The 15922-nt window shown below is 33.3% G+C and overlaps 1 protein-coding gene across 1 annotated transcript in view; it reads left to right on the top strand.

Moving 5' to 3' along the window:
* LOC134262280 (catenin alpha-2-like) overlaps positions 1–13792 on the top strand; it is a 37238-nt gene extending 23446 nt beyond the window's left edge. Inside the window, exon 31 of the mRNA XM_062744658.1 lies at positions 13375–13792. Within this exon, the coding sequence (XP_062600642.1) occupies positions 13375–13557 (183 nt within the window). The 3' untranslated portion in view covers positions 13558–13792. The remainder of the gene's footprint in view (positions 1–13374) is intronic.
* The last annotated feature ends 2130 nt before the right edge of the window (positions 13793–15922 follow it).

The following is a 15922-nucleotide window of genomic DNA, read 5'->3' as shown; positions in this document are numbered from 1 at the left end:
CACATTTTATATACCCTACAGTTTACCAAGTGTCAGTCATTCCCGTATAATTCATACAAATGAAAAAACGCTATGTCGCCAATACATTTCAAAGCTATGGTTACTGATATTCAAATTATTCCTTGACCCTTTATGTTTACATATTTTGTCACACAAAAAAACATTAGCTGGTATATTTTTAGCTCACCTGAGCCAAAGGCTCAAGTGAGCTTTTCTGATCACAATTTGTCCGTTGTCTGTCGTCGTCGTCGTTGTTGTCGTTGTCGTCGTCGTCGTTGTAAACTTTTCACATTTTCGACTTCTTCTCAAGAACCGCTGGGCCGATTTCAACCAAACTTGCCACAAAGCATCCTTGGGTGAAGGGGATTCAAGTTTGTTCAAATGAGGGGCCAGGCCCTCATTCAAGGGGAGATAATTGGGAATTAATGAAAATTTGATGGTATGTTTTAAAAATCTTCTTCTCAAGAACCACTGAGCCAGGAAAGATGAAACTTATGGGGAAACATCCTCAGGTAGTGTAGATTCAAGTTTGTTCAAATCATGACCCCCGGGGGTAGGGCGGGGCCACAATGGCCGACCAAAGTTTTACATAGAAATATATAGGAAAATTCTTTAAAAATCTTCTTCTCAAGAATCACACAGCCATTATTGATCATATTTATATGCAAGCATCCTCAGATAGTGTAGATTCAAGTTTGTTCAAATCATGACCCCCGGGGGTAGGGCGGGGCCACAATGGCTTACCAAAGTTTTACATAGAAATATATAGGAAATTTCTTTAAAAATCTTCTTCTCAAGAATAACAAAGCCATAATTGGTCATATTTATATGAAAGCATCCTCAGGTAGTGTAGATTCAAGTTTGTTCAAATCATGACCCCCGGGGGTAGGGCGGGGCCACAATGGCCGACCAAAGTTTTACATAGAAATATATAGGAAATTTCTTTAAAAATCTTCTTCTCAAGAATAACAAAGCCATAATTGGTCATATTTATATGAAAGCATCCTCAGGTAGTGTAGATTCAAGTTTGTTCAAATCATGACCCCCGGGGGTAGGGCGGGGCCACAATGGCCGACCAAAGTTTTACATAGAAATATATAGGAAATTTCTTTAAAAATCTTCTTCTCAAGAATAACAAAGCCATAATTGGTCATATTTATATGAAAGCATCCTCAGGTAGTGTAGATTCAAGTTTCTTCAAATCATGACCCCCGGGGGTAGGGCGGGGCCACAATGGCCGACCAAAGTTTTTCATAGACATATATAGGAAAATTCTTTAAAAATCATCTTATCAAGAATAGCAAAGCCAGGATTGGTATTGGGACTACTTTTGGATTTAAATTATTAAATAATAAACCAATTTCTACTTTTTCCTAGCCACAGTGCTCAGGTGAGCAATGTGGCCCATGGGCCTCTTGTTTTGATATTTTTTCTCCGAGTATTTACACAAAAGGAAGCCCGGAATTGTGTAAAAGGCGATGTCGCCATAGTATACCTTGCAGTTTGAATGTGCATTACCTGGTCGCATTTTGTTCTAAACAAACAAAAATTGTTTTAATTAATGAAGAAATATGTCAAAATCAAATAAACGAAACTTTCATTGATAAACGAATAACGATTTTTAAACAAACCTTTGATCATCGCTGTCGCCAAATTTCACCTAACCTACCGTAACAGTGTTTGAATATTTTTTAAGATAATACAATATATCGTTGGTACAGCTAAAACTGTGTTTTTGTGTCTAATATATATTAAAACTTTAGCACAGAATCTTTTTTTAGGCAAATCAATAAAACCGTGTTCAAAATTTTTAAAAATATGGATTTTTTATAATGTCGCATATAAGAACCTAACCTACGTGACGGTGATTGTGAAGAAACAGAGGCTATGTGAAGTACTATTTCAATGCTGTTGATTGACACCAATGGGTATGTCTAGTAAACAAAAAACAAATGTAAGGAAAGTTAAACAACAATTCAGAAATAAAGAAATTATTAATGGTTCTAACCTCCGTAACCTCTAACCTACATAACGGAAAATCAACAAAATCTGACGTGTGCATCATTTCAGGTGATTAAATCTACCAGATAATGCTGGAAGTTTACTCTTTAAGTTGACAACAAATTGGAATATAAAAATCATACCACGTTTAATGCATAAAATAAAGGTATTTTTGAAAATATTATGGTAAAAATGGCCTTAATTCAGATGTTTTTTGCATATTACAAATAAATTATATTACAAATTACAAATAAAAATGATAGTGTTTTTTTTTTCGTTTTGAAAATGTCTAATATTCCGTAATGTGTATGGGCACAAAAAAATTACCCTTATGTGAACTATCAGCGGTGTACAGGAAAATTATACTCGTTTATACGTAAAACCAACGATGTTACGGAGGTTGGGTTTTTCTGCAAAAAATTGATTTTTGTGTTTTTAAGTGAATTTTTCATATATTATGATATATTGAATAAGTTTTCATGAAAAATTATGTTATGTTGATGTGTGACAGTCACTCCACAATGATTCAATAAATCACTTCACTATTACAAGTTTCAGTAAGGTATTTCGTAACGGAGGTTACAATTATTTGTTTTGTTTTTTTTTAAATTTAAATGTATTTGCCTAAAAAACGTTAATACAAATATTTTTTATCCTTTTTGTTACAAATAAATATTGTTTTCTATCTGTTTTTTATTTAAATTCACAATTAGTTAAACGCATTCACACCGATTGTTCGAAACGAAGGTTGTATATTTTGTAACTGAGGTTATAGAAGTTTAAATCTTTACTTTCACATTTGCAGTTAAAAAGACAATAATATATTAATAAATATTTGATTAAGTTGATTGACCCTTAGTAATGCTGAGCGACATTAGTTTGTAAAGCCAAAAGGAAGTCTATAATTCGGTTTACTCTTTTTGTAAATATTCAGAATAACCTCCGTAACGAAAGACACTTTTTGGTAAATTGCTCTAAAAAAGAGGGGAAAACTGTTTAATTCTTCTCTTAATTGTGTAAAAACATTCTTTTTAAAGTGTGTTTGACACGTTTTACAAAGTATTTTTATCTCTTAATCTTCAAAACGAGTTTGTGTAACCTCCGTTACAATTTTTGAGCAATTTGTATATCAACTTTTCTTTAAAAAGTGGTCAATTTATAATCAGATAAGTCCTTTAATTTTCAAGATATATCCTTTTATTTTTCAAATCAAGTGGTGCAAGTAATGTAATAATCTGTTTGCTTGGCAATATTCCTACTCACCGTATACAACCGGTAACGCGGGGGAGTCGCTAAAAAGTATGGGGGAGTCGTTTTCAACGTATGGGGGAGTAGATTTTCACCGCTTCGGAGTCGGAACAGATGTGGGTCACGTCTTTTTTCGGTATTTATAAGATGTATTTACAAAAAACAAATATCCCACGGAAGATGGCAATAGTTAAGCTTTATTTTGATCATTTGTCCGGCTGTCATATACGTCTAGTTTTCTCAAACACTTCGAAACTATTTGACAGTTTTCATATTTACGTTGATCGGATGGTAAAAACATGCATGATTTGGACTATCTGCGGCTTGCGTAGGGATTCTCACTGTTAAAACAGCAAAAGAAATCGTTTATCTTTTAAATGCAACAACTTAAACTTGACTAGACTTTATAAAAATTCATAATTAAGACATTTTCTCCTCAGACAGTAACGGTTACGTAGGGGGGAGTCGTGTATGGGAAAGCACATCGAGGGGGGAGTCGCAAAATAAAGTCAAATGCATACTCGTACTTGGTGTTGTTTTCATCTCTTTTATACTGCCAATACCTTTTTATTAGGTCACCTGAGTAAACTCAGGTGACCTATTGCTATCCGTTTTCGTCCGTCGTGTGTCGTGTGTCGTGTGTTAACATTTGAACATTTTCAGCTTCTTCTCTGCAACCACTGAACCAATTTCAACCAAATTTGCCACAAAGCATCTATGGGTGAAGGGGAACAAAAATTGTGAATTTCATGATCCCTGCCCCCCTGGGGCCTGAGGGGTGGGGCAAAAACCACTAAAAGTAATGCAATCTTTAAAAATCTTCTTCTTTACTCCTGGACATCAAGCAGTCAAACTATTTGCATGATTGTAATCAGCATTGAGTCCTCTACAAAAATTGTGAAATTCATGGCCCCAGGGTCAGGGGTTCTGGTGCTAGGGCGGGGCTAAATAAGTATATAGTGAAAATGCATTATTTCTTTGAAAATCTTCTTCTCTACTCCTGGGTATTAAATAAACCAACTAAATACATAGTTATGATGAGCAAGAGTGCCTCTACCAAATTTGTGAATTTTATGGCCCCAGGGTCTGGGTTTCTGGTGTTAGGGTGGGGCTCTATTGATTATATAGTAAAAATACATGATTTCTTTGAAAATCTTCTTCTCTGTCCCTGGGTATTAAATAAACCAAGTAAGTAAATAGTTATGATGAGCAAGAGTGCCTCTACCAAAATTGTGAATTTTATGGCCCCAGGGTCAAGGGTTCTGGTGTGGGGGGGGGGCTCTATTGATTATATAGTGAAATTACATGAATTCTTTGAAAATCTTCTTCTCTGCTCCTAGGTATTAAATAAACTAACTAAGTGCATAGTTATGATGAGCAAGAGTGCCTCTACAAAAATTGTGAATTTTATGGCCCCAGCATCAATGGTTCTGGTGGGGGGGGGGGGGCTTTATTGTTTATAAAGTGAAAATACATGAATTCTTTGAAAATCTTCTTCTCTGCTCCTAGGTATTAAATAAACTAACTAAGTACATAGTTATGATAAGCAAGTGTTCCTCAACCAAGATTGTGAATTTATGGCCTCAGGGTCAAGGGTTCTGGTGTGTGTGTGTGTGGGGGGGGGGGACTCTATTGATTATATAGTGAAAATATGTGAATTCCTTGAAAGTCTTCTTCTCTGCTCCTAGGTATTATATAAACTAATTAAGTGCATAGTTATGAACTTATGATGAGCAAGTGTGCCTCAACCAAAATTGTGAATTTAATGGCCCTATCATCAAGGGTTCTGGTGTTGGGGGGGGGGGCTCTATTGAATATATTGTGAAATTACCTGAATTCTTTGAAAATCTTCTTCTCTGCCCTTAGGTATTAAATAAATTAACTAAGTGCATAGTGATGATGAGCAAGGGGGCCTCAACCAAAATTGTGAATTTTATGGCCCCAGGGTCAAGGGTTCTGGTGTTGAGGGGGGGGGGGGGCTCTATTGATCATATGGTGAAAATACATGAATTTTTGAAAATCTTCTCTGCTCATAGGTATTAAATAAACTAAGTGCATAGTTATGATGAGCAAGAGTGCCTCTACAAAAAATGTGAATTTTATGGCCCCAGCGTCAATGGTTCTGGGGGGGGGCTTTATTGATTATAAAGTGAAAATACATGAATTCTTCAAAAATCTTCTTCTCTGCTCCTAGGTATTAAATAAACTAAGTAAGTGCATAGTTATGATGAGCAAGAATGCCTCTTCTAAAATTATGAATTTCATTGCCCCATTTTCCGGGGTTCTGGTGTTAGGGTGGGGCTCTATTGATTATATAGTGAAAACACATTAAATCTTTGAAAATTTCTCTGTCTCTGGGTATGAAGCAGATGAACTACCTATATATTTATGATGAGCAAGGGTCCTAATCTTGCAGAATTGTGAATTTCAAGGCCCCAGGGTCAGGGAGGGGGGGGCTTTACTTATATACTGAAAATGAATTAATTGTTTGAAATCTGGTCCTTTGTATTTATAAAACATTTATTTACTTTTTGATAGGCAATTTTAAGGGTGCCTTTTAAAAATTTGTGCAACCTAGGGTCAGGGGTTTATGTCAGAGTGTTAGGGACACTACTGAATATTGATGAATATTACTGATTAGTTGGAGTGCATTTTTGTTCCCCTACCCTGCGTATGGGTATTCAGTAACCAAGCTAAGCAACAGCTAAGTTTATTGTTATGATGATCAATGGTGCCCTTTCAAAATTGTGAATGCCATATAGCATCTGGCTTAAAACATGAATCAAATTCAATACACTGTAACTGGAAAGTTGTTGCATAATGCTCAGGTGACCTATAAGGCCCGTGGGCCTCTTGTTTACTCGAAGATATCTATAAATCTATGTTTGATTATTTCCTTTATATTTTGAAGTTACGAAAAGAGATTTTTTTCTGTGGCTTTATCAGTTCTAGAGAAAAATCAGCATTATTGATTACATGAACAATTGGATTACATATCATCGGAGCACATGTGCTTGGGGACAGGACCTTCCCCCTTAATATGTAATTTCCGTACATGAATATCACAAAAATTCAATCCACGAACTCAGGAACCCTAACTTCCGACAATGAAAGTCTCTCCATAAAAAAAGAACAACCCGATTTTTAATTTAGAAAATTTCTTAATAATATCAAACATTCTTTAAAATTATTTTTTTTTATTATTATTGTTGCAGGATAGTAACTGTTATTTGCTAATGTGTTGCTAAAATTTGGTTGTCAAAGTATGTTACCTCCTTTCAACAACCTTTTTTTTCCTTGTCAAAATTCAAAATTTTTCAGGTGAGTTGTATGTAATTTTTGTTTGTTATACTTTTAAAAATTTTTATATAAATTTATGCTAAAAAGAATAACCTTTCTACTGTTTTCTTCAAATAAATAGCTGTTTGACCGTGGAGAGCGAGATGTTGGACCATTCGATGAGATATAGTACCGTTTATGTCAAAGTGTGAAACGAAAATTTCATCATGCATATGATTATATCATAATAAACAGTAAATTGTATAACAAAACATTTATCGAATTTGTTCTCTAGATCTGGCAAAATGTGTTTCGTCGACCCCTCGAACAAAACTATTTGCATTCGGCCTAACCAGTGTCCTGCAAACAGTTTGTTTCTTGGGTCCGACAAAATGCATGTTGCCCTCGATACCTGTCTATGAATGTATAATGCTGGTTGCCTCAGACTGATTCTGTTACAACAATACACCATGCTATGTGTTCACGAAACTGCGATAGGGGAGGGGTAAAGGGGGTATCATATTCTGAGAAACTGTATATAGCTGGGGCAAGGAAAGAGAGGGTATCATAATAATGAAGTGTATACAGAAAAGAAATATTTTCGTATTTTCTCTTTTCAACTGCAAAGTTTGTGATTAATTATTTTTACATTGACACTTCTCGTTTTATTTATCATAGACATACATTTCCAGCGTTTAAGGTAATATGCAATTCAGTCCCTTCTTCAGCATTCATCCTGTATATTTAGTTTATTTACCTATGTGTATTAACCTCAGATTATCCAAAATATTCTCAATTTGACATACTAATTCGTTAGTGTCTCAAAATGTGTTATTTTATATGATAAATAATTTTAAAAAAATATATGAATGTTATCTGTGAACCTAATCGAGAAAATATACCAGTTAAATTTAACCCCCTTCCATAAGAAAAAGGCAAGGGGCGCGTGCAACCGTTTCAAAGATCTGCCTTTCACGAATTAAAAAAATGGTTGATATCAAGAAATTTTAAAATTATAAATCTGGTTGTTCTTTTATTTTAGGAGAGTTAGGGTTCCTGAGTTCGTGGATTGAATTTTGTGTGATATTCATGTACGGAAATTACATATTGAGGGGGAAGGTCCTGTCCCCAAGCACATGTGCTCCGATGATATGTAATCCAATTGTTCATGTAATCAATAATGCTGATTTTTCTCTAGAACTGATAAAGCCACAGAAAAAAATCTCTCTTCGTAACTTCAAAAAATAAAGGAAATAATCAAACATAGATTTATAGATATCTTCGAGTAAATAAAAAGGTATTGTCAGTATAAAAGAGATGAAAACAACACCAAGTACGAGTATGCATTTGACTTTATTTTGCGACTCCCCCTGCGTTGTGCTTTCCCATACACGACTCCCCCCTACGTAACCGTCACTGTCTGAGGAGAAAATGTCTTAATTATTAATTTTTATAAAGTCTACTCAAGTTTAAGTTGTTGCATTTAAAAGATAAACGTTTTCTCTCGCTGTTTTAACTGTGAAAATCCCTACACAAGCCGTAGATTGTACAAATCATGCATGTTTTTACCATCCGATCAACGTAAATATGAAAACTGTCAAATAGTTTCGAAGTGTTTGAGAAAACTAGACGTATATGACAGCCGGACAAATGACCAAAATAAAGCTTAACTATTGCCATCTTCCGTGGGATATTTGTTTTTTGTAAATACATCTTATAAATACCGAAAAAAGACGTGACCCACATCTCTTCCGACTCCGAAGCGGTGAAAATCTACTCCCCCATACGTTGAAAACGACTCCCCCATACTTTTTAGCGACTCCCCCGCGTTACCGGTTGTATACGGTGCTACTGGAAAATAGTGTTTATTTTATTGTCCAAAAATTCCGTTATCTGGATTTACACATATTTAGTAAATATTTTTTATGTTTGCAGTCCAGAATTTCTTCTGTCATAATTTAGTAGTATATTGATAAAGCTTCGAAATTCAATAAAAATTAAAACATGAACAAAGACTTTAAAAACTTTACAGCTGCTTTTTCTGACTTATAACCTCCGTTACGGAGTTCTTGCATGTGGTGAGTTGGAATAGCCATAAAAACTAAACGAAGAAAGATTAACGTGTAAAATTTCATTTTATTAATGAAGGATGTTTACTTTATCAATCAAACACAAAATTATATCATTGCTCTTAAATTCGTTTTTCAATATTATGGACTTGGTAAATGTATGAATTATATGGGAATGACTGGTGTACACACGAGCAGAATCCGGCCAGGGATTGAAAATTCTGTCATTTAATAAAACACACATACAGAATGATTAATTTTTTCTTTAAGAAGAATTTGTATGATAATTAACGGACTATAAACATGTACTTAATACAATTGTTGATATAGTTTTATCAATTCATCGGTGAAAAGATATGAATCGAAGAATGACCTAAATATTCTCTGTTATCAAACATGTAAAAAAAAAAAAAGGCTGAGGAGGGAGCGAGCGTAGGAATATTGATATTTTTTATTTGCATTTCGGGGGGAAAGTGATTTTCTAATAATAATTTGGCGTTATTTTTGATTTCTTCAACGTATGACATACACAACTTTACCCTTATAATGAACAATAATGTTTTATCTACTTATCATGATGGAACTATTTTGGTCGGACCAATTTGTGTGAGCCGCCGCTGAATACAGTAATATATCTTGCATAAATAGTATGCACTGATCGAATATATTAAAAAAAAAACAACTACCCATTCATCAGTGTTAGTCATATTGAAACAAAACATTTCATACAACAGGTTACAATTCTTCTAATTATTAATTTTATGCCATGGTTACTGGCTACCTGTATCAATATTTTTTCTTTAAATTCCTTCAGAAAGTTACAACAGTTTTGGTCAAATCTTGGTACATTTGTGAAGTAAGATACACGATAAATCCTTTTCAAATTAATTATTATTTTTTTTAACTTTGCAAAGTTATTTATTTCATTGTTTTGTGTTGCAGTGGGTAAGTTTAAAAATTGTAAAACCAATCATTGATTAATGAAGATTAGGAAGTCTAAGATGCATTAGTGTTTTGGGTCACATTTCGCCTTCGCGCAGCTTCCTCCATGGTTAAATTTTCAAATGTGGAGAACCCTGCACCCCCTCCGGAAACAAGACAGTAGAATTTTGTGTTTCTTACATATAATGTACCGTATAGTATTTCTCATCATTTATTATGAATTGAGCAAAAGGTCTATTGTAGTATTTGTATAATTTGTTTTAAAGTGCGAAAAATTGGCACTTTCCTATGTAATCCTATTAGAAAAACAATATAATAGTAAATGTACATGTAGCTGTATTTTGAGACGGTCCCTTATAAAAAGCATGTACAAAGTTGCATAAAGTATAAAATTTAAAGAGTTTCCTGTTGTAGTTTTCACACAATAAAACCCAAGTTGGCTCCCTTAAAAAAAAAAAGACGTCAGACGTCAAATACGATTATTTTTTTCTTGTTTTTAATTTACACGTACGATCTGATTTTTAAATGCTGATTTGTAGTAAAAAAATCTAAAGTGATAAGTAGAAAAAAAAAATAAACCGAAAAGAAAAAAAATGTATATTCTGACTGATTTTGAAATAATGTCCAGCAGTGGATATACTGGATATGCAAAAGAAAATCTTTGATAGCTGGAAGTTTGCACCAGGTAATTTGTGTTGAAAGCCATGCACCTGAAATTCGATATTAAGTTAAAATCATTTTTGCAATCATTAGTGATCATGATATTTTTGAAAATATTCGATGAGAATTTGAGACCTTAAGGAGGAATGCCACACCAACTTTTTATTTTATAGATCTCTGAGTCAACCTTTTTAAACAATGGTTTCAGCATTGAAAGGCCGACACTAGCTCTTAATTATTTCATATGAATTTTTTTGTATTTTATCAAAGAAAACGAAAACAATTAATTAAATCCAAATTAGATGCTTTCTTGTAAAATTTTTGCTGTAAATGAATGCATCACATGAATACCTAATAAAATATGTAAAGAAAGTCTGGTTAGACTTTTTAATTTTTTTTTATAAAAAATTATTTATGAAAATTAAACACATAATTTGTGAATATTTTTTAAACTTGTGGTTAAAATCTTCTTAAAACCAGTCACAACTGGGGAGAACATGTTCATTAATCATATTTTTAAAAGAAATTGAAACGAAATATCCAAATTTTAGAGAAATTAATTTTTTTTAATTTTGGCCAATCCTGATCAAAATTAAACCGATCCCGACCATAATTGTACAATTATTGGAAATAAATAAAATTTTCCTAAAAATACTAGTCTGATTAGGTGTTATAAAGGTTAAAACATTATAGAACCTGACAATAAAATAGATTTCTTCATTGTAAATATATGAAGAGGCAATAAATTAGCATTTTATTCATTTTGTGTAAATTTTGATCGGGATCGGTTGAATTTTGATCGGGTTAGGTCCAAATATTAAAAAAATTAATTTCTCTAAAATTTCTAAATTTTGTTTCAATTTCTTTTAAAAATATGATTGACAAACATGTTGTCCTTAGTTGTGACTTGTTTTATGGTGTTTTTAACCACAAGTTTAAAAAATATTCACAAATAATGTGTTTTATTTTCATAAATAATTTTTTATTAAAAAAAATTAAAAAGTCTAACCAGACTTTCTTTGCATATTTTATTAGGTATTCAAGTGATGCATTCATGTACAGCCAAATTTTTACAAGAAAGCATCTAATTTGGATGTAAATAATTTTTTTCATTTTCTTTGAAAAAATACAAAAAAATTCATATAAAATAATTAAGAGCTAATATCGGCCTTTCAATACTGAAACCACTGTTTAAAAAGGATGACTCAAAGATCTATGAAATAAAAAATTGGTGTGGCATTCCACCTTAACCGTAAGGATGTCACGCCTTACTGAATTTCTAAGAGCTCACAGGTTATTGCATGACTAAAGCAAATACACAATCAGAATGGAATTGTTGAGCAATTTCCTTAATTAGTTCCAATCCTGTGTATTGAGGTTACTCAGAAGGAAGACTCAGACAGTGAAGTCCTTTTAATCTTCTAACAGAACAGGTTCACACTGCAAATGTTAACTGCTAATATATATTAAACATTCCCGCAATGCCAGTATCAGAGAGATCAACAACTGTACACAATATATAGGGCAGGCCTTAAAGCACGCAGACCATTCCTTTTCCGTAGGAATTTCAGTTGGGGGGGGGGACCTAAAGGCTAACATTTTCAGTTGGGGCACTATCAACTTCCAAAAATTCTTTGACAAGCAAAAAAAAAGGTCATCAGGCGTTTTTATTGGGGGAGGGGGGGCACCAACATACATGTAGCTTAGTTTCAATAGTATTCTTTACTGGCATAATCGGCAAAATTATTGGGGGGGGGGGGCACGGCCATGAACCACACGAAAAGACAAAAAGAACGCTTGTAGCCAGTGTATGCAAAGATTTCCATGTACCCAATAACACGGACACTTGAAGACAAGCCTCCCCCACCCACCCCACCCCCAGTATTCGAGCCCGGGGTACAAAGGATATTTATCATTTACAACATAGGAAAAATCAGGGGAAAACCCTCAAAATAATTGTTCCATTGAACAAACATTTCTCACCTCGGATTGTAAGTTGGGTATTTCTGTATGAAACACTTGTTTTGCGTTTTTCTTCCGATGTTTCCTATGGTATACAAAATAAATAACTTAGTGTAAGAAATCGGAGGGTCTTTTCTGTCACAAATTTCTTGACTATTGTAGGAGAAACAGAGAGGGTTACGGTTTAATCCTGAATTATTGTCTCCAGCTGAACAATTACGGGAGAAAAGGATCAATGCATTTGATTTCCATTTTCGATTTTTAATGATAGCAGTGAGCAGAGAAAAGCATTATGAAGGGATGACTATTCACCCCTATTCGAAGAATCAGCTACTGTAAAACCAACTTTTATTCGCGTGCGAAATACATGTATATCCGCGAGATTTCGCGTCCTTATTTCCCTGATCAATTTTATGCTCATAATGATATCAGCGACTGTAAATGTCGGAAGAGAACACATGCAATATTGACTTTTGAAATTTTGATTTTTAAAATTCAGGAACCCCGTATTACAAAAGAACTTATGACAAAAATCAACAATCTAATTCTGCTTATAACTTTCTTGTTTAGATTAATTTGAAAAAAAAATGTTTAATATTTTTTTAAAAAGTAACGTAGAAAGATATTTTTCGCTGTCAGTTTTATGTACAAAAATTTTCAATTAACTTAAGTTTCTGGTATTAGTCACAAGTTTTTTGTAAACGGACCCCAGACCTTTTCTACTCTTCTTTGTCAAACACTTCGGCGCTAAGTTGTCGTCAAATTCGATAGTATGCCCTGATTAATAACAAGTTTTAGTGAAATAATACGTAAGGATATATTTGTATATTGTAGATGTTTAAACATCTGGGTTTGGCAAGATTTAAGGGCTCATTCAATTGTACATTACCGGGTATATTAAGTTGTGTGTTGCTTTTTTTTCAGTACATGTACTGTTATTTATGAGATATGTTAGCGTAGCAGCAAAATGGTCTTATCACCAGTTTTTTGTGTTTATATAAACAGATTTTATGCAACTTCACAGACATGATCGAGATTTATTTAGAATACTCACGTTTTTACACGCATTGTTATTCTACCCTTTTCACCAAAAGCATTAGCAAACGAAGAAAAAAAAGCAAAAATCGTGTCTAACCATTTATCTAAATTGGGTTAATCAATGTTATAGTTGTAAAAGTCTTTGTGACATTGAAAGTTGACACATTTTTTGTAGGGCCTAGTTACTCCAGAGTCTGGTGGAAAGGATGAGGTCTGTGCCGTTATTCTCGCTACACAATGGCGGCGGCGTCTCCAACATTATCGTAAAATGGAGGCCAGAGAAGCTATCATGGACGAGTTGGGACTCAGAAGAATTGAGGAACACCACCCTCCAAAGTTGACCCAAATATTTAATTAAAAATTACTGATGATGTAATTCATGGCAATACCAATATGACTATTTTTAGAAGTTTTCTCATAGTCCTCTGAAGAACAGACCCTGATTTTTTTTATCAGGACGCTGCAGTTTTTACAAAGTTTATTATCATATGTACATGTAAATTAAAAGAAAATTCACATTTTTACAAGGCTCATATGAATTTATTCAATATAATTTATATTTAATAGACGTAGTATAAATTTTCTGATGTTCATTATATAAAGATTTTAGTTCCCAGCACTTGTTAAAATTTTTACTGCTTTAGAATAATTATGATTATGAAATGATATAATTTCATTTTTATGCATTGTTAAGGGCCCAATATTTATTTGTTTTACTTTCATGTTAAAAGTGATTTAGCCTCAATAGTTTTTATTCTGAAAAATCCACAGTTTAATTACTGTATCAAAGTGCAATATAACAGTTTGATATTGTTTAATATTCAGTTTTACTATGGATAAGATTTTACTCATTTAACGAATAGTACTAAGTCCTACTTTACTTTTACTAAAAGCATTTGTATATGTAAATTTGCTGCATTTTATTTAATATGCTACTTTACAATTAAATTAAAGGAAATTACGTGGTGTTATTATTGCCTGTAAGTTTGGTACAAAAATGTTACCTAGAATATGTACAACTGAAGTAATGGTGTCCAGGCTTAAACTCTAAAAAAGATACTTGATTAGAATGGATTCAAACTTTTGTATGTCAATGCTCACAACCCAGTGGTAACCATGAAACATACATGTACATGTCTTACACTGAATCAATGAAATGGGAAGTTATCGCACCAAAATTGAGATGCAATAATATTTTAGGCATTGTTATTTTTGTTAAAACAAAATTTGACAATTTAAAATGATTTATCAATCGGAGGTATCTATTAACAGTGAAACATATGGCTATAACGTGTACAGTGTTCAGTATCAAAAGTCCATAAAACAATACAAAATAGGAGCAGAGCAAACACAGACCTCCAAAACATCAGAGGTGGGATCAGGTGCCACGGAGGAGTGAGAATCCCCTGTCAACCGGTCATGGTCGTGAAATAACGGAAAAATCCATCGTCAATTCAGTGTATAAAATAACGGACTAAGAATTAGTAAGAAAAACGCCAGTCAGCATTTGACTCGATGATAAATTGTATTTGCTGACAAGGTTATTGTGTCGACCATAGAACTTAAGAAACGGTGACTTAAACGAGACTGCTGATATTCTTGTTTCATCAACTTGATTGTCAATAATTTAACTCGTTTTAGAAATTGTTCATACGAAAAACATGCTCTTGCGCATCACTTTTATCATAGAGCTTGGTTCTTATATTACCATTAACGTCTTTTTCAAGTAAAATATCCAAATATGTAATAGATGTGTCAGACTCTGTGGTATCTTTTATTTCAAGCTAACCAGAACATATCGTATCGACATATGATTGGAAATTATCGAGTTGAAGGCCACAGCAAGTGTTTTCTTCTTTTCACGCATAATATTTTGCAAAAATTCTGCTTCATATGAATGCAAAAATAGGACTGCTAATAACGGGGCGCAATTGGTACCCATGGGGATTCCAATAGATTATTTGAAGACCTCGTCTTTAATTTATTGAGGGGAATGGTTGTGTATTAAGTTGAAAAGTCGTAAATTTTAAGCTGATGATTTTGGTAAAAACTTGTGATTTCAAAATGGCCGAAAGTTCCTTGGAATTTTTAGTATCCACATTTGATTTACACCACTTCTTGAATATATTGCTGCAAAGTGAAGTTTCTCATTCACTAATATTAATATCTTAGTGAGGAGTAAAGAAAGAGGCTTGGTTGAACATTTACTTGAACCCACTATGTATCTTTGTTTGTAAGGATTCTAAATAAATGAAGTTTCGAAATCTAACAGAAATATGGTAGAAATATTATAAAAATAAATGCTCATTTACAACAGCTGAAAAATTCAAAATTCATGTTATGTTTGGCAAAAAAAAAAAAACAAAACAAAACAAAACAAAAAAAAAAACAGAGCAGAGTAGACTCATGGATTGAGATTATGGTTTACATTCAGAAAGAAAAGAACGATGGTTCACTTTAAGTATATTTCAGAAGCAAAAAACTGTTTGACAGGCAAATATGTATAAATTGTGTCCTAACCAAAGTTATGGAAAATAATCTTAACCCTCGTTTCTGTTTAGAGAATGAACATACAAATTATTGCAAATCATACAATTTAGTTGGAAACTCGAGCCATTCATGGCAGCAGAATGTCACGTGAACCTCAGAATAAAGCGTGTGAAAAATTGTATAGAAAACATGTTTCATACAACGAAAGTGACGTTAGTTTCATATATGTACAT

This window comes from Saccostrea cucullata, unplaced genomic scaffold (genome assembly GCF_032062105.1).
Source record: "Saccostrea cucullata isolate Sc308-1 unplaced genomic scaffold, CSIRO_AGI_Scuc_v1 ctg1506, whole genome shotgun sequence".
NCBI lineage: Eukaryota > Metazoa > Mollusca > Bivalvia > Ostreida > Ostreidae > Saccostrea > Saccostrea cuccullata.
Note: the sequence above shows the minus strand (reverse complement) of the source record. Positions and strands in the feature narration are given on the sequence as shown.